Here is a 20,104-nt window from a genome sequence, read left to right as displayed (position 1 = left end):
AGTAATCCTAAGGTATAAACTACATTTTAACAATGAAAAATTGAATTTTGCAGTTCATTATCTTTCCTCTGAGGAGCGTAAGGATATAGCACTATTTCATCTATTGTTATTCTTTCCTGATTACCTATCCTGTAAGAATATTTTCCTCTTGTGGATCGTTTCTACATTTATCAGTACCTCATGTGTGGCACCACCTGACTGTAGTTATTTATTTAGTTATTTATTTATATGCCTTCTCTTTCCTGGAAAGAATAAATTCTCTAAGAAGCAGAATTACTGAATGGTTCATGTTTATATCTTTTTTTTAAAGTGCACTCTATCCCAGGCTTGAACTCAGGACCCTGAGATCAAGAATCACATGCTCTACCAACTGAGCCAGCCGGGCACACCTATGTTTATATCTTTTTAACAATCGCTGCCTTGCACATAGTAGACCCTAAATAAATATTTACTGAATTGATTACTGTGATCCAGCTCATTGAAATCATACATGACTACGTAAAAAGAATTTAATGACATCAGCTTTTGACTCAATAGATAATGACTCTTTATCAAAACATACAACAGGTTCTTCAATATAAGATCTTAAAGAATACAAATGTAGATTTATTATTTTGATTTTTTTAAAGAAAGTCAATAACCACAAGATTTTATACCTACATGACTCTCCTACTCACAGTGTTACCATACTGGAGGGGCAAGAGAAAAATAAAAAATAGCTTTCATGTGATTTTTATCAAATGACTCCAAAGGTTTCATTTTATATACCTCCCCCCCCTCTTTTTTTTCCTCAGAAGTTCCAGAAAGGTTAATGGATCAGTACTCCCTTTGTTTGGGCCTGCCTTTCATCCCTGCACATCCAAAATTAGCAGAAGGTCCAAATTTCTTAATAGTTGGTGTCCTTGAATCTTGGATATTTATTTGCCAGTGTTTTTTCATCATTGGAACATCTGATAACTCTGAAAAGAAATCTCTTTATGTCAAATCTCTATTCTGGCCAAGATTTTTTGGTCAAGGGTGACAGTTACTTTTAAATTCACCAACATATCCTTGGTTTCTCTTGCACACCAATCATTTACTCACAAGTCTGTTTGTAACTCCTCTGGGTTTTTTTTTTTTTTTAGTGTTGACATAGTATCAACCTATTATTATCATAATGTTAACATAATCACTGTTAGCAATTTACACATCACTATTTTTAGTATCATGAATATGATTAGACTGATCAAGTTATTTCCTATGCGCCTTGTCACACATGGACTGAGCCATGCAACTTCCACATCAGTAAGTATTTTTGAATGCCTCTTTGGGGCCTATGTACTAAAAATCAGACAGTCTTAAATGTCCAGTAGAGCAATGCTCTAGTCTCTGTCTTTTCCTATGGTTTAACTCTTTTATACTTATTTAAACACAGTTGAAGGTGGTTATTTTAGTGTAAGGACAGAAGGAGAAAGACCCCCCTTTTTTTTTTCCAGGAGCCTACACATATGGCTCAATACCATTTTTTTTGTATATTCCACCTTTCCCCTTCTGATAGACAATGCCATATTTATCAGACATTAATTCTTAAATGTTTTATGTCTATTTCTGGACCCTCTATTTTGTTTTATTGATCAAGTTGCCTATTCATGTGATACTGTCCCCTGGATTTTACTAATTTAATTGCTATAGCTTTTAATGGTGTAATATTTGGTGGAGGTATTTCCCTCTCACTAACTTCTTTTCCAGAATTTTCATGGCTGCTCTTTTTTTAAATTGAGATATAATTCATATACGATGAGGTTCTCCCTTTTGAAATGTACAACTCAGTGGTTTTTAACATATTCACTACATTTTGCAACCATCACCATTATCTAATTGCTGAAGATTTTCATCATCCCCATAGGAAACCTTGTACCCATTAGCAGTCACTCTCCACTCCATACTCACCCCAGCCCTTGGCAACCACTAATCTACTTTCTGTCTCTATGGGTTTGCCTAAGTTTGATTTTTCATATAAATGGAATCATACAATGCCTAGTCTTTTGTGACTGGTTTCATTCATTTAGCGTAATGTTTTCTTTCTTTTCCCTAATTTTTATTTAAATTCTAGTTAGTTAACATGTAGTGTAATATTGGCTTCAGTAGTAGAATTTAGTGATTCCTCACTTACATACAATACCCAGTGCTCGTCACAACAAGTGCCCTCCTTAATACCTATCACCCATTTGTCCCATTCCCTACCCACCTCCCTTCATCAACCTCAGTTTGTTCTGAATCATTAAAAGCCTCTTACGACTTGCTTCCCTCTCTTTTTTTCTTTTTTTCTCTTCCCATATGTTCATCTGTTTTGTTTCCTAAATTCCACATATGAGTAAAATCAAATGGTATTTTTCTTTTTCTGATTGACTTACTTCACTTAGCATAATGCACTTAGCTCTATGCATGTCATTGCAAATGGCAAGATTTTATTCTTTTTGATGGTTGAGTAATATTCCATTATATGTATTCACCACATCTTCTTTATCCATTCATCAGTCAATGGAGACTTGGGCTCTCTCCATAGTTTGGCTATAATTGATATTAGCATAATGTTTTCAAAGTGCATCCATACTCAAACATGCATCAGAATGTCTTTCCTTTTTATGGCCCAATAATATTCCATTGTATGAATGTACTTCATTGTGTTTATCCTTCGATCAACTGATGAACACATGGATTACTCCCACTTTTTGATTATTATGAATCTAGGCTGTCGTTTTAATTTGTATTTTTAACTACTTAGGTGAATTAAGCTGGACTCCAATAACCATCCTAATGATGTGGTTTTATTGCCTCAGAATAGAAATGGTCGTAAGAAGCTGTTATCTTAATAGAATTAAAGAGAATCAAAAATAATAACCTTTATTAATGACATAACATGAATAATTTGATGAGCATTTTCCAGGATTTAAATGCCCACTGATAAACCCACCAAGCCAACATGTGAGTTCACTGAACTACCTACCGGGGTGATTTGTAGATTTTAGCTTGGGGCTAGATGGGGGCACTTGTTAAAAAGCAGTTATGGGTCCCACTCTGGAGATAGTGATGCAGATGGTCTTTGAACTATAATTTAAACTGTCCTCATCTCGAACTACATTTTCACCTAAACTGCCTGCATGGAGCCCATCAGAATTACAATTGAAATCAGGCACTTCAGAAGAAACCCTAGAGAAGAACCCCGGAGAAGGCTGCATTTGACAATAATTCCAACATATTGCTGCTAAAGAGCTAGCGTACCATATAACTGGCAAGATAGGCTCCCCAGACAAGTGTAAAAACACTTGAGAAAGGTCACGCCTTTTCTTGTTTTGCATGGGTAAGCCTGCACAGTGAGCTTGCAGAATTATCCATCCTTATACTGGAAGGGTTGGCCTCCTTTCTGGTCCAGAACTCAAGTGTTCCTGTGACCTTTCATAGATAAGGATGCCTGTGAACCCTAATCACACTGGGTAAGCTATTCTCATCCACCGCAAACACAGGCATCCAAATGCTTGACTGTGTGTGCTACTGACAGTATATCAACAGTGTGACCCTGCCACACCACATCTGTCCTTCTCCCTTTTAGGCCAGAGAAGGCCGGACCACCATTGTGATAGCCCATCGACTGTCTACAATCCGAAATGCAGATGTCATCGCCGGCTTTGAGGATGGTGTCATTGTGGAGCAAGGAAGCCACGGGGAGCTGATGAAGAAGGAAGGGGTGTACTTCAAGCTTGTTAACATGCAGGTATGTGTTCCCCAGGATATGTTTTTGCTTCTCAATATAGTATTCTTTATATTAGTAAAATATTGGGCAGCTAATGACGTGCTGAGAAATATAAAACTTCAGGAAGATACCTAAAATGTGCATCTGAGACTTCAATTCAGAATCAGCGAGAGAATCCTGCCTGGAAGAGAGAAAGGTGAGGGAGGAGAAAAATGTCAAAAACATTTTGCATTTATTCTTCAGGACAGAGATCCTTAGTTGCCTGGGGAATGTGTTCAAACTTGCAGGTCTTTTCCACCGTAAGATTAGGGACCATCGGAGAAGTGGTAGGAGTGAGGGGCAATGCCAGGATCTCTAATGGTGGGAGGAGGGCCTTTGTGATTTTGAAACGCTTCCTAGAAGATCCTAACAAAACCGACAGCAAGATTCATGACTCTAGGAAGTGAATAGTTTTGTCTTCTTTGTAAAAAAATCATGCGCTGTAGCTCCTAAAACAGGTAATATTGATAATTATTGGTTTGTATTAACCTTGTATTGTGTTCACTTGTGCACTTTGCAAAATAAATAACCTATAAGTATTTTTCTATAAACATGATTCTTAGATCAAAGCAAATGTATATACTTCTATAAATATAACTGTAATTAGTATGGTCATGGACTTTTTTGTTGTTTTTCTTTTCCATTAACATTTCAGATACAGATCATCTGGATCCTAACATTTTAATGGGTGCTCGGCAGTCCATTCATTACATTAATATGTAATAAATTGCTTAGTCATTTTTCTAAAGTTGAATACTTGGTTTATTTCCAGTATTTCTCTATTCTAAATACATGTTTCTTCCTCTATCCAAAAGTAGAGTGTTCCTATGAAACCTTTCATAAGCCAAAATGGCGTAAAGCTTGGGGCACCTAGGTGGCTCAGTTGGTTAAGCATCTGACTTCAACTTGGGTCATGATCTTGTGGCTCATGAATTTGGGCCCTGCATTGGGGTCTGTGCTGACAGCTCAGAGTCTAAAGCCTGCTGTGGATTGTGTGTCTCCCTCTCTGCCCCTCCCCTGCTTGCACTCTGTGTGTGTCTCTCCCTCTCTCTCTCAAAAATAAATAAACATTTTTAAAAAATGGCATAAAGCAAAGAAGCAATTAGCATTAATTTACATAGAAAAAATTTTGAGCATTCCCAGACCCTCCAAATTAACCTGTCTTAGGCTTTTCTGATACCTTAGGATATACCTTGCTAACAGATGCACAGAAGAAATCAAGATACAGCACAGATGCTCGCAGATACAGTTCAAAGCTCTGACCGCAGTCAGAGTGGCTAAAATGAACAAATCAAGAGACTATAGATGCTGGAGAGGATGTGGAGAAATGGGAACCCTCTTGCACTGTTGGTGGGACTGCAAACTGGTGCAGCCACTCTGGAAAACAGTGTGGAGGTTCCTCAAAAAATTAAAAATAGATCTACCCTATGACCCAGCAATAGCACTGCTAGGAATTTACCCAAGGGATACAGGAATGCTGATGAATAGGGGCACTTGTACCCCAATGTTTATAACAGCACTTTCAACAATAGCCAAATTATGAAAAGAGCCTAAATGTCCATCAACTGATGAATAGATAAAGAAATTGTGGTTTATATACGCAATGGAATACTTTGTGGCAATGAGAAAGAATGAAATATGGCCCTTTGTAGCAACATGGATGGAACTGGAGAGTGTTATGCTAAATGAAATAAGTGATACAAAGAAAGACAGATACCATATGTTTTCACTCTTATGTGGATCCTGAGAAACTTAACAGAAGACCATGGGGGAGAGGAAGGAAAAATAAAAAGAGAGGGAGGGAGCCAAACCATAAGAGATTCTTAAAAACTGAGAATAAAAATAACTGAGGGTTGATGACAGGTGGGAGGGAGGAGAGGGTAGGCAATGGATATTGAGGAGGGCACCTGTTGGGACGAACACTGGGTATTGTATGGAAGCCAATTTGACAATAAATTTCATATTAAAATAAATTAATTGATTAATTTTAAAAAAAGCTCTGGCGGCTTGTTGCTGAAATGCTGAGTGTAGTTCCGGGGAAAGAGCTTGGCGGGGCCGCTGTCCATGCCCAGGGGCACAGCCTCTCTGGCAGCGGCTATGAAACAAATGCTGATTGCTATTTTCACTTTTCATCTTTCTTCATAGGAGCAAAAATTCTCTTCATATTTCTTTTTGCTAGCGTCAACAGGTACTAATGTAGATCTTTCATAAAAATGAAGTAGCATAATGCTGATGTTCAAAAAGGGGATACCTATACTGTCCCTTGGAAACATGGTACTAAAAATGTTAAGTCAAAAATTGGCTTTACCTTTTGACAAGTAACTTCTCTGAGCCTCAGTTTCCACATTTAAAATACTAACTCTAGGGGCGCCTGGGTGGCTCAGTGGTTGAGCGTCCGACTTCGGCTCAGGTCACGATCTTGCGGTCCGTGAGTTCGAGCCCTGCGTTGGGCTCTGGCCTGATGGCTCAGAGCCTGGAGCCTGCTTCCGATTCTGTGTCTCCCTCTCTCTCTGCCCCTCCCCCGTTCATGCTCTGTCTCTCTCTGTCTCAAAAATAAATAAAACGTTAAAAAAAAATTTTTTTTTTTTAAATAAAATACTAACTCTGGGGCACCTGAGTGGCTTAGTCAGTTAAGCATCCGACTCTTGATTTTGGCAAAGGTCATGATCTCATGGTTCAAGAAATCAAGCCCTGCATGGAGCTCTGTGCTGATGGAAAGGAGCCTGCTTGGGATTCTCTCTTTCTGTCTCTCTCTCTCTCTCTCTCTCTCTCTCTCTCTCTCTCTCCCCCCCTCTCCCTCTATGCCCCTCCCCCACTTACTCATGCTCTTTGTTTTTCTCTGTCTCTCTTTCTCAAAATAAATAAACACTTAAAAAGTACTAAATCTACCATGCAAGTTTGTTATAAGGTTAAGAAATAAGCAACTGATTATACTAAACAACAACAACAACAACAAAAACAACAACTTCAAAAGAGTTGCTCTTATGGTATGCGAATTGTTTCAATAAAACTGTAGTTTTTTAAAAAGAAGCACTCAGGGGGTGCCTGGGTGGCTCAGTCGGTTAAGCATCCCACTTTGGTTCAGGTCATGATCTTAAGGTTTGTGGGTTTGAGCCCCGCATCAGGCTCTGTGCTGACAGCTCGGAGACTGGAGCCTGCTTCAGATTCTGTGTCTCCTTCTCTCTCTGCCCCTCCCCAACTTGTGCTCTGTTTCTCTATGTCTATCAAAAAATAAATAAATGTAAAAAAAAAATTTAAAAAGAAGCACTCAACACAAAATAGATGCATGATAAATAATAGTTGCTGAAATTTAAAAGTCCTCAAAGTAAAAATACCAAATGAAATGATAGAAAGTATTATACCTCTTGCCACAATTTGCCAGAGAATGTTTTCCAACAGAACGGGAGTAAATTTTACTAACTGCCTCTCTTTATATGTCCTAGCCATCACAGGGTCTTTATCATTTCCCTAGTTTAAAAAATATGAATAATGTTCCTTTAATTCAGTTTTAGTTTTCATTGTATTAATGGGTACTAAGGCTGTGCGGTTTTGCCTGTGAAGACACCTTAGATCCTCAAAAGAGGTGACCACTTTCTCCCCTGTCTGGCCTGCATCTGTGCCCCTAAAAGAATGACCTTCCATTCCCACTGGCACTTAGGCTGGGAGGCCGCTGGGGGGTAAGGACAGCTCTGACCTTTCTCTAGGTATTCCATAACTTTTTGTTCCTGGGAGAAGTTGTACAGTGAAAGATGGAACAGTGTCGTGTGATAGACAAGGCCTGTCACCAACTAGGCACTGGTTTCAGCAAGTCATTGCGTTTTGGCATCCTCGGTTGTTAAATGAGTGGAGTGTGCACTAAGATGACTGCTATTTCCACTGGCTCTGGCATTCCGTGATTCTTAGCCCCTTTGAACTTCTTGTCTTGGTACTCTCGCATTTCTCATTTCTGGTGTAGGCTTTACTTAACCATTTATTTGCTGGTGCTGTTGCAGAGATGGAGGAAAGAGCCGCAGTGGGCCTGTGTTTGCTAAATGCTCAAACTAACGTGTTTCTTTATTTTCCAAAGCCGAACCTAGTGTTAATAAAACCTGGTCTTGGTTATGTTTCTAAGTAGAATAGTCACTGCTTTTTCATTAGTTGGATTATTGGCTCTTAGTTGTTTCTTTTATTTAAAAAAAATTTTTTAATGTTTATTTAATTTTGACAGAGCATGAGTTGGGGTGGGGAGCGGGGAGGCACAGAGAGAGAGGGAGACACAATCTGAAGCAGGCTCCAGGCTCTGAGCTGTCAGTACAGAGCCTGACACGGGGTTCAAACCCACAGAGGTTGGTTAGATCATGACCTGTGAGCCAAAGTCAGATGCTTAACCGACTGAGCCACCCAGGTGCCCCAGTTGTTTCTGTTACATGTATACTAACTTCTTCCTGATTATAAGTGTAATGCACTCTTATTTTTAAAAATTGAAGCCTTAAAAAAAAAATCCAAACATGAATATCTTTGAAACCTGAAAGACTCCCCATAATCCAAACCCCTGTTGATAATCACTAACAGCCATTTAGTATGTTTTTCATATTTGCTAGCCTGAAAGAGCTAAACAGGATTTCCAGATTTCTTTAATTTTCATGAGATTGAGCCTTTTTTCACATGTTCAGTGGCCATTTGTGTTTTTTCTTACATTAAAGTGTTCCTATTTTAGGCCATTTTTCTGTTGGGTTGTTCATGACATTCTTGTTGACTTCTAAGAACTCCTTGCATGAAAAGGAACTATACTCCTGCATGTATTGGAAATATTTTTCCTGCTTTGCTATTTCAGTTTCACTATGTAGTTTGTTTAGCTACCATAAGAAAGATTTAAAACTGTATGTAGTTATATTATCATTTTTTTTTCTCTTCATGTCTTCAGGATTTGGAGTTGTTCTTAGGATATTCATCGTATTTTCTTTCAACATTTATTGTTTTGCTTTGATAATTAAATATTTAAAACAGCTAAAATACATTCAGGTGTAAGAAATAAGGGCTAGTGGTTTTAAACGTATACTTCTCATCACCTGGCAGAAAGTGGCCATCTTGACTTTGGAGCTCAGTGACCTCAGCACCCACCAAATGAGGGCTTCAGGTAGGACACAGAACAACGTATTACAGGAGAGAGAGAGGGATTGTTCATTTGGTCATAGAAGGCTAAAATCATAATGGGGCTTATTGGGAGAACTGTCTGTTGAGGTGGACCCTTCGGTAGCATGGAGATGACAAAAAGAGGAAAAGAAAATGCCTTCATCAGTGGTGGTCCAGGCCATGAGCTAGAACTTGGGGGAGCCAGGCATGAGCATGTGGTGAACCTGTGGAAGATTTTTGAGCTGGGATGTGATTTGAGCAGAACTGCCCTTTAGAGAAAAGAATCTGGTACCAGTGTGGGAGTGGATGGTAGCGAGGATGCAGGGATCAGTTACAAGGCCAAGGCTTTAGGTTCGTTTGGGTTAGGAGATGGTATAAAACAGTTCCAGTTATAAGCAAGTAAGGAAGTCCACCAAGCAGAACGTATCACTGCAATGTGATTCCAGGCACATCGTTGATACTTTGTCAGGTATCAAAACCACAACTGGAAAGCTAGGATCAGATTATATGCAGAGCTCTAGATAGGCCACTGTAGGTGCAGTAAGGCACAGTCATAGGATTGGATTTGGGGACAGGACCTGAAGATGAGGAGCAAGAACAAGACAGACAATACTATAATAACTCAGGCCCTGTATAACCCATTAAGATGTGCACTTGAACATGGAGAAAGCAAATGGAGAACCAGACTCAGATTCCCACAAGGTTGGCTTGATGTTCTTCGTCATGCATTGAGCTAGAGGTCCTTAAGTTACCTTTAGCTTGGTCCCTTTAAGGAGAGAATTGATCCCATGCAGGCAGTGAGGCTTAGCCTGCAAGTGAGGTCACCTGTGATGACGTGAGTCTGAGCGGGACACAAGGAAGAAAATGATTACAGTCAGCTAGTCAAGGAAAGCAGTTTAATTGCCTCCCATGGGGAGTGACCCAGCTTTTCTTTGTAGCTTTAAAAATGAGCCCTTGGTAACGTTTCTATTTATTCTTTTTCCCTTTGGTGGTGGTCATGACCTGGCCCCTGCATTCTTGCATGTTGACAGAACTCCTATATACCTGCCGGATGATGAAAATTTGGCCTTTTAATTTTTGGGAAACACTTTTATACTCCAATATTTATATTGTTCAAATTGAGTTTAACCTTTCTGCCCTTTTTAACCTTGAACACAACTTCTGTGTGTTGTAACACCTCTTTACAGTTTTCAGGCTAACCTTGATTGAAAAGCTGTTAGAAAATCTTAAAGTCATGACACATGTAATACTCACCGTGACTCCATGGCTCTAAACATGGAGGTTATCTCCCTTTGGGGACACACACACATGTGCACAACTTAACATTTTGTTCTTCTTTCAGACATCAGGAAATCAGATGGAGTCAGGAGAATTTGATGTGGAAATAAGTAATGAAAAGGCTGCCATAGGAATGGCCCCCAATGGCTGGACATCCCGCATATTTAGGAACTCCACTCATAAAAGCCTTAGGAATTCACGAAAGTATCAGAATGGCCTTGATGTGGAAATCAAAGAACTCGTAAGTTGCTTTTCACTTAAATTAAATCTTTTGTGATATAGTTTGGCCGTTGAAATTCTTATCCTTGCAAGTATATTGCAGGCACAGATGATTCCTACTGTGAATTATACCCTTCCTGGAAAAAAGGAAATTGCAACTTTTAAATGTATTGGACAATGAGTAGAAATCAATTCCAATTAAAAGTGGACTTCTGGTAGATCCAGATACACAGTCTGTGTTTCGATGGTTAAAATTAAAAGTAGATACTCCATTCATCTTTGAGATCCAGAGATAAAGCTAGTCTAAAGTAAAAGGCTCCGATATTTGCATTCTGTTAAGGGACAATTACCTCTCATGGCCTGGGCTGAAAAAGCCAGAATAACATCCATCTAAATAAAGTAAGACTCTGCATTTTTCTTTGACATAAAAAAGCCTTAGTGGTGAGAAACCCAAGGCTAGTATGGCCATGGCTCTACAGTTCCCTTGGACTCAGGCTCCTTTCATCCTTATCTTCACTATCCTTGCCTGTGACTTGCACCCATGTGACCTAAAAGTGCCCCTGAAGCTCCAGCTGTAACATCTTTATTCCCAACAGCAGGAGGAAACAGAGATTTTCCACAAGTTCCATACAATGCTTTTATTTATGTCATTGGCTGTAACTTCATCCCACGGCCATACCTAGCTACAAGGGAGGGTAAGAAATTGGATCTTTTTACTGTATGCTATTACCACTCTGAATTGGATTGGAATTCTCTTACTAAAAGAAGGGGAGAATGTTCAGAAATAGCAAAAATTGTATGTTCTTTAACACTTCTCACCCAAAGACCTGTGATATCATTAATTCAAGTCAACAGAAACTTTTGTAATCGAGGGGAAATCCATTCCAAGAAAACATAGTTTCTTATTTCACGAGATTGTTTGAAGACACATTACTTGATAAAGGTTGAATTTATTTTTACTCTTGTCTTAGCCTTAAGAAACTAATCGTACTGAGAGTTCGTTGCATCTGTTTTTCTCTGCCCACAACATTACTTACTGCAGAAATTACAAGGGCTCCCTTAGAGGTCTTCATCTTGGTATATTTATGAAAAGGAGAGTAACAATCATACTATTGTGAATTTGCATTATCTGAAGTAATATAAATACCCCCCATCTTTTGGCTATGGAAGTCTCCAGTTTTTTCTCATTTATGTTAAGAGCTGTGCTGCTAAGTCTTTACAGTCTGGTATTTCAGAGGACCACTTGAAGGGAAATGCACTTCCCTTGAAGAACTGCACAGAGAAGAGAGGAAGGCAGAAAATGCCACAGTCAACAAATTGTCACAAGTACCATCAGAGAGGGTTTGACAGTGTGCCCAAGGAGAGGGAGGAATTAAGTGTGATGAGAGGGACCTGGGGACACCTGTTTGTGTGTGTTGTGTTGAAGAGCATTCTGAGTAAAAGCTCATTTATCAGGCTGGAGACCAGGTCTTAGAGATAATGCTAACTATTGGGGGGCGGGGGGGGGGGGGTAAAATAAAACAGAAAATGGGTGGCTTGAAAAATGAAAGCTGAGTAGAATCTACCCCTATGTTCTCTGTTTCATAGAGACCCAAACATGGGGCTCCGCAGTGGCTCAGTCAGTTAAGCATCCGACTTTAGCTCAGGTCATGATCTCACGGTTCATGGGTTCAAGCCCCATGTAAGGCGCTGTGCTGACAGCTCAGAGCCTGGAGCCTGCTTCAGATTCTCTCTCTCTCTCTCTCTCTCTCTCTCTCTCTGCCCTCCCCCACTTGCACTCTGTATCTCTCTCTCTCTCTCAAAAATAAACATTAAAACAACAAAACATAGAGTCCCAAACATGACCTATTTAAATGACCATAAGGCTATGGGATTCCATGTGCACCTTTTCTATCTAGTTTAATTTTACAGGATAATGTTCTGATTCCAAAAGTAGTTTATATGACCTAAATCCTTCATGTTTGAGCAGACCTTGAATTTGACATTTGCTGAGAATCTGATATGGGCCAAGCACTAGGATAGTTTCTAAGGATATAAAGACATAGTCTGCGGGTGGGTGGCTCAGTTGATTAAGTGGCAGACTTCAGCTCAGGTCATTATCTCATGGTTCATGGGTTCGAGTCCAGCCCCGAGCTCTTTGTGGACAGCTCACAGTCTGGAGCCTACTTCAGATTCTGTCTCCCTCTCTCTCTGCCGCTTCCCCACTCACAGTTTCTCTGTCTCTCAAAAAATGAATAAAAACGTTAAAAAAATTAAAAAAATAAAGACATAGTCTTCACCTTAAAAAAAAACACCCAACATATTAAAAAACAAGGCTTGGAAATAAATAAACGGGGGAAAAATGCAAAATAAGCTAAGCTTTGAAATAGGAGAAGCCAAGGAACAGTAATAAAAGAAAAGGGGCATAATTAATTTGGTTTTGTGAGTTAGGAACACGTCACGGAAAAAGGCAGCACTGGACAGGGTTCTGGGGGTGAGGAGACCAGGTCCAGGTTCATAATGGTATCCCACATTTATAAGGACATTTATCCATCTTTTCATGGGTATTATCTCATTTAACCCCAACATCATCCTTGTGTTGAGTTGGGACAAAATTCTAGAGCATTTTGTGCCCAGGTCCTGCCTCTCCTCCCTCTGCTGAGCTAGTCACATCATGAAGACTGCTTCTTGAGTGAACAGCTCTTACTTACCTTATGTAATCTGTGAACACTGTTAACATTTTATAACAGACCATCTTACTCTCTAGGAGACTGGTGTGGACTGGTTATTCTCAGCACCTAGTTTGGAAGTTCTTTGAGGACAATGCTGTGTCTTTGTCTACAAACTCTGGTGGTAACTGTTGTGTTATGACCAGTTTGTCCTGATACATAGATGTGTGTATGTGTGTGTGATAGGATGAAAATGTGCCACCAGTGTCTTTTCTGAAGATCTTGAAGCTGAATAAAACAGAATGGCCTTACTTCGTGGTGGGAATAGCATGTGCCATTGCCAATGGGGCCCTTCAGCCGGCATTTGCAATCATGTTCTCAGAAATGCTAGCGGTAAGTTTGAAACCATCATGTAGTAGTTTGAATTAAATGCATTCTCGGGGCACCTGGGTGCCTCAGTTAAGCGTCCAACTCTGTATTTTGGCTGAAGTCATGATCTCATGGTCTGTGAGTTCGAGCCCCACACGTTGATGGTGCAGAGCCTATTTGGAATTCTCTCTCTCTACCCTTTCCCCGCTTGCATGCTTTCTCTCTCTCTCAAAATAAGTAAGCTTGAAAAAAAATAAAAATTAATAAAAATTAAAAATCCGTTTTTGTGCTGACCTCCCCACTGGGTCCATTTTGGAGTAAAGCTTCCTCCATTTTGGAGTAAGCTGAAGTTTTTAATTCCCCTTTGAGGAAAGACGCAAGGCAAAAGAAAAGGTAGCCTTTCAAACGATTCCAAGTTATGATACTAATGAAATTGTAAGTTATAAAATCACTAACAGAGGCTTTTAATTAGCTCTTCATTGAGGTGAAGACGGTGCTCCCTTTCCCAGTTGAGGAGAGCAGGTGCAGGCTCCAGGAAGGCTGGGAGGAGGTGGAGAAGGACAGGCTCAAGTCCCAGCCCCCAGGGACCAAGCGCTGGGCACAGACCGGCCTCGCCATTTCCCGGCTGTGCATACATGGGCTGGGTGCTGCCCTTGTCGGTCCCCAGTTCCTTCATGTATAAAGTAATCCTGCCTCACAGGCTGGCTGAGGATGGAAAGAGATGCTACAGATAACTATAAGGGGAGTGTTGAAGAGTGTCTTCACTCAGAGTGAGTGAGTGCCTCAGAGTGAGTATTCAAAAACTAATAGCAAGTACATCATCGTTTTAGCAATCCTTCCCTGGCCTGAAGAGTCTAAGAAAACTCATAGTATCTAATCCAACTTCCTTGGGGAACATTTAGAGAAAGTTATCAGAAACATCTAAGGCTCCATTACACCCACCATTTATATTGTATAATCTTAGTCAACCCCTAACATTATTGCAGAGACTTTCTTGTTAAGATAAATTCTTCATCATGTTATAAGTTTATTGTACTTGTGACATGGGACATTGGTCTCCAATTAAGAGCACAAGCCAAAACAATAGTAAATTAGAAAGGACCCTTCAAATGTTTTAAAATTAGAAAATAAAGCAATCCCTAGCTCTCTTGCAACTCAAGAGCTGTGTAGACTGTATTTCTATTTTGGGGCCTCTCCTACATGCCAAATGCTGTCCTGGGCACCAGAGATAAAGCAGAAAATAAACCAAGCCCTGCCCTCGAACAATTTACTTTCTGTTGGGACAAACACAGAACACACAAACAAAACACAAACATGTAGCGTGTCAGGGGACAGCAAGTCTTTTAAAGGCAGGGCCTGGCAGCAGGGGGCTGGAGGTGGAGGTGCTGTTTGATGTTGATTGGTCAGGAGCAGGCAGAGCCCCTGTGGGGCAGGGGTGCAGGGCTGGGGCCAGGCAGGCACCAGTTGGGGCAGAGGGAACAGCAGTGCAGAGGAAGAGGAACAAACACCAAAATGTGCAACCACACACAATCCAGATGCAGTGTTTCTTCTCATGTTAATTTCCACGTGACCTTCAAGTTCTGGGAGATGGGAAGTAGCATCGTGGTCCCCAAGGGCCTGGGGAGTGGGTATGGTGGGGTTCCTGTTTCACGGGTGCAGAGTTGCAATCTGAGATGATGAAAAGTTCTGGAGATGGGTAGTGGTGAAGGTTGCACGACACGACACAGTGAATGTATCTTATGCCTCTGAATCGTACACTTAAAAATGGTTACGATGGCAAAGTTTTTGTTGTATGTATTTTACAATTTAAAATAAAACCCCACATGTTCAAAGCCCAGTTTTTAAACTGTAATGCTGAAGCCATTATTATGGGAAGAGTGAAGAGAATCATGTAATCCAAGTGGGCATTTTAAATGTTCTTTTGTAGGTTTTTGGACCAGGGGATGATGAAGTAAAGCAGTGGAAATGCAACATGTTCTCGTTGCTTTTTTTAGGTCTGGGAATTATTTCTTTTTTTACTTTCTTCCTTCAGGTAGGTACCTATGATTTCATCTTCTCGTAAGTCTACCTTCTATTAGAGAATATAATCTATTAGGTTTCATTATCTATTAATATACATTAATTATCAATTAAAACCTAATGGAACTTTTGAATCTTAAATTGAAATGAATTGCAAGCATAGTCTTTGCAGCTCTTTCAGAGGGCAGTGTCCTGAGCAGAAGGAATAGAGACTTTGCTATGTTCTAAATTATATTATGTCCCAGGTTTGCCCACAGCAGACATTCATTACAAAGGAAAAAAGAGACTTGAATTCATAAGAGAACATAAGTACCAGTTAAACTAATTATAAACTAGAAAAAAAATCAGTACACCAGTATATTCTCTTTTTATTACTTTTGGTACCGTTTCAAGCAACTTCTCTGATCTTTTCCTCCTTAACAGATGAACTCTGTGTAAGAACATCTATAATACTGCATTTATATATTGTAAACCTGGGCAAAATGAACTAAAAAGCCTGTTCTGTTTGTACTTTTCTACCCAGATTTACTAAATTTCTTTTGTCTCTGTAACTCAGCACCACACAGGCCTTTCCAATACAATCCAGTAAGTCAGCAAAATGAGGTCTCCTAGTCTTGTCCACTATGCTTGTCTTCTGTCTTGTTGAGCCAATGGTAAAAGTAAGCCAAGCTTTTTATTTGGAAATCATTGCCTTACTGGTAGCAACACAGTGATGCAATCCAGCCCCAGGCCTGGTGTGTTAGGGAGTGGGGATAGTTTTAGAAATGTATTTTATATATTGTGGGAACAGTGGGATGACGAATAGAACTGCAGTGCCCACATTGGCCTTGAGCGCTGTGCCGGCCGAGGAAGGAGGAGACCGCAGTAGCCCGGGCTTGGACTCCTGGGGCAGACTCATCCCCAGGTACTGATCACCTACTCTCCTGGCTTAATAAAGACTCCTGATGTGTCCTCCCAGAGCATTCTCTGCACACCTACACCAAAGCTCTGTGTGCCTGGAGGTCTCACCCAGCCCAGCGGTGGACATCTATGCTGCTCTTCCATTTGAACATGGCATAATTGAGAGAGAAATTTTCTGGCAAGGCCGCTTGAGGAGGAAGAATAGCCTAATTGTTCCCCCAATCTGAGAACAGGTGGAGCTGTGACAGAGAACCAGCAAACTCGTGTGGAACTTGATAGTACAGACCTCCTCCTTCCCTCTACACTACACAAGACAGAATGTGTTCCTGCATGGAGTTTTGTTACTTGTGCTTCCGGCGGTTTAAAGTATCAGGAACATGCCAAAAGTTGTAATTCTATACGATACGGTGCTTACTGAGATGCCCTTGAAAGTTGGGGAAAGGAAATACGTTTAGAATGTTTCAGAAGCCAGGCGTGTCTGCGTGGCTCAGTCGGTTAAGCATCTGACTATTGATTCCAGCTCAGGCCACGATCTCACAGTTTATGGGTTCCAGTCCCATGTCGGACTCCATACTGACAGTGCGGAACCTGCTTGGGATTCTCTCTCTCTCCCTCTCTGCCACTCCCCTGCTCACATGCTTGCGTGCTTTCTCTCTTTCAAAAATAAATTATTTAAAAAAATTTTTTAAAAGAATGTTTCAGAAGCCATAACTGGACATTTGTAAGGTTTTTGGTGTCAGGATTCTTTTGTATGCTAATGATTGGGCAAGTACATGAATTTGAAATTTGGACTTGGAATTAGTGTTTGGTCATAGACTTTTGTTACCTGAATAGTGGACTAATGTATGTGTAATGTAAAAACTAATATGAGTATACCCACTTGGGTCAAATACTACCGATGATCAAAAGCGACAACAGCTTTTTTTTTTTTTTTTTTAACCAGGGCTTCACTTTGGGGAAAGCTGGTGAGATCCTCACCACAAGGCTTCGGTTAATGGCTTTTAAAGCAATGCTAAGACAGGTAGGTGTGTGCACTGGAGAATGCCTTCTGCTCAGATTTCTTAAATTCACAGCCTCTTTCTGTCGTTTGGGTGTGTGTAGTTCATGACCATGCCCACCTACCCCATCCATGCTTTCTTGCAGGGACTGGGCAGGGCCCTACCAGTTGTCCTGGTCTTTCAATATCCAAAGACTTTTCAGGAATTTCATGGGAGTGCGCTTAATTTAGGTAGCTTTTTGAGCTTATTTTGTAACTATCTCTATCCATATGGATACTGTCATTTTTAAGGACCTGTATCTCTTCTCTGGATTCTATGCAGGCCCAAGCTAGGCATCTGAGACCCCAAGATATCTTGAAACAAAGGAGAAGGTGGTTAGTAGGATTCATGTGCCACAACTGACTGTGCTAACTATACATTTTCCCAAATGTTGGTAACTGAGTTTCGGTTTTGTCTTACTTGAGCTCTGTTTTCATATTAATTCACGTGTTGATTCACTCAGTCATTACCAACTATGGGCCCCTGTGCTGTTAGCCAGGACTGTAAAATGCATTATGTGCCCTCTTGAGAAGTCCACAGTCTAGTGCAGGACATATGGGGAAATGTGCTTATATGAATTCTCTGTTTTTATAGAGGAGGCTTAAGAGAGAGGGCCAGAATATTATCCATGCTCACGGATTATATCCATGCTCACAAAAAAGCCCATAGCAGGTATCCTATTTAGAGCAGGTCTGAGTTGAGAAACGTTTTTTACAGTATCTTTTCAGTGTTGCTATGTGGGGAAGATGATTTGCTGTGAAACTCACATGCTATGGATGAGTGTAGGCTGCGGTTAAAATCTTATCTAACATACACTTTTTCAGTTCTTGGTTAAAGAAACCAAAAGAAACAAAACATGGTGAGGAAGCAGGGCTGATTTTCTCCTGCTTAGGAGTTACAGGAGCTGTGTTGAACACCACTCCATCCCGTCTATGCAGTGCATCACCTCAGCAGGGAGGAGGTGTCTGCAGTGCATGGGGTAAGGATGGGGTGGTGAAATATGCCCACCTGTGCCCACCCCCTCAGGTGCAGCTGATGGGGAACACAGCTGCAGCTAGAGCAAACCCTACCCCACTCCAAGCCCCCAGATCAGCTGTGGTCTCCTGGCCACAGCAGGGCAGCCTGGAGCAGGGGTCCTAATGGACCCCAAGGGTGCGTGTTCCTGTCAGGGACCGCAGCTCCGCACTGCATGTCCACTCTCCCCTGACTCCGGGGCCACATTAGGTATGGGTATTTCCAGCATTGAAGGTTTTGGAGGTTTCATCTACTTTTCTTGGCTCATTTTAATTTGGAACTAATTTAAAGGTGTGCTTTGTGCCACAGGACATGAGCTGGTTTGATGATCATAAAAACAGTACCGGTGCCCTTTCTACAAGACTTGCAACTGATGCCTCCCAGGTCCAAGGAGTATGTAGACTGCATTCTACTCTTTTTCTTTAATGTGGTTTTGAATAAAAATATGGCACAGCTGCATCGGTGATGCAGCTGGAAATAACAGAAAACTCAAACCTAAACAATAAAGAGGAAAGTTGGACTTCAGGGTTGATTGATTCATTGACTCAAAACCGTCATGAAGGACACATGAGCCCTCTGTGTGTATGTGTGTGTAGTTCTGTGTGTGTGTGTGCGCCCTCTGTGTTGTATGTTCTGTGTGTGTGTGCCCTCTGTATGTGTGTGGTTTTGTGTGTGGCTCTGTGTGTGTGACTCTGAGTGGCTTTCAGTCCTCCAAGATGGCTTTATCCTAACGCTCCTTTCCTCGTGGTGGTAAGATGGTTAACAGTGACAAACAGGAGGGTCCAGTGAGAGAGCGCCCACCTGTACCTCAACCACCAAACAACCACCTTCCCTTAAATCTAATTAAGGCTAATTTGGGTTATCTGCCCAACCCTTAGCGATAACTGTCTCTGGGGACGACCGCATCTCCTTGGCGTAGGTCCCTACCCTTGGAGCTGAGGGCTTTTTCTTTGAAGCTTCCTGCTCCTACACAATGCAGAAGCAGTGGGAGAGCCACCTGCCACGTCCCGAACACCAGCCCTCCTTTTCTGAGCCTACACACAGTAATTCATCTCGATGTATGCTTTCTGGTGGGTAGTCTGTTAGGACACGTACACTTCATAACAGATGGTTTCTTGAGGTATATAAATTCCCCTCTTACACATTTGCAGCAAAGGGTTCTCCAAATGACCAGAGTACGCTGGGGTTTTCTCTCTAAATGTTGCTTTTGTGCAAGAGTGCCTATGCCTCACATCCTATCCCCAGGGCAGAGCAGCTGATGGCCTGGTTCTGTAAGGCTGAATCCAGGTGGGAAGGACAGGAATGAGAATTGAGGGACATGAGCAAAAAAAAGAACTGCAGAACCTCATGAGTTAGGCACAGGTGTTGTGGGTTTATTGCAATGAAAGGGGGCAAATGTAAGCCAGACCCACAACCCTCTTCTCATTCTGAACTGGAAGCCTGCGGGATTTGCAGCTTAAATCACAGCTCCCTCTTTTCTTTTGCTCTTCCAGGCCACAGGGACCAGACTGGCTTTAATCGCACAGAATGCAGCTAACCTTGGAACTGGTATCATCATATCGTTTATCTACGGTTGGCAATTGACCCTTTTGCTATTATCAGTTGTTCCAATTATTGCTTTATCAGGAATCGTTGAAATGAAAATGTTGGCCGGAAATGCCAAAAGAGATAAAAAAGAACTGGAAACTGCTGGAAAGGTGGGTCAAATAAGGCTTCAGTTAGTGTAAGTATTGTTTTTA

At 41.0% G+C, this 20,104-nt stretch overlaps 1 protein-coding gene across 1 annotated transcript in view; it reads left to right on the top strand.

Moving 5' to 3' along the window:
- The window catches only part of ABCB4 (ATP binding cassette subfamily B member 4), a 76,460-nt gene that overhangs the window by 33,414 nt on the left and 22,942 nt on the right, over positions 1 to 20,104 (top strand). The window contains exons 14-20 of the mRNA XM_049641379.1: positions 3,590 to 3,751; positions 10,224 to 10,400; positions 13,273 to 13,419; positions 15,323 to 15,427; positions 17,258 to 17,335; positions 18,675 to 18,758; positions 19,859 to 20,062. Coding sequence (XP_049497336.1) covers positions 3,590 to 3,751; positions 10,224 to 10,400; positions 13,273 to 13,419; positions 15,323 to 15,427; positions 17,258 to 17,335; positions 18,675 to 18,758; positions 19,859 to 20,062 — 957 coding nt within the window. The remainder of the gene's footprint in view (positions 1 to 3,589; positions 3,752 to 10,223; positions 10,401 to 13,272; positions 13,420 to 15,322; positions 15,428 to 17,257; positions 17,336 to 18,674; positions 18,759 to 19,858; positions 20,063 to 20,104) is intronic.

The sequence above is a fragment of the Panthera uncia genome, chromosome A2, assembly GCF_023721935.1.
Source record: "Panthera uncia isolate 11264 chromosome A2, Puncia_PCG_1.0, whole genome shotgun sequence".
In the NCBI taxonomy this organism is placed as follows: Eukaryota; Metazoa; Chordata; class Mammalia; order Carnivora; family Felidae; genus Panthera; species Panthera uncia.
The sequence above is the reverse complement of the archived record's forward strand: the minus strand, read 5'-3'. Positions and strand labels throughout refer to the sequence as shown.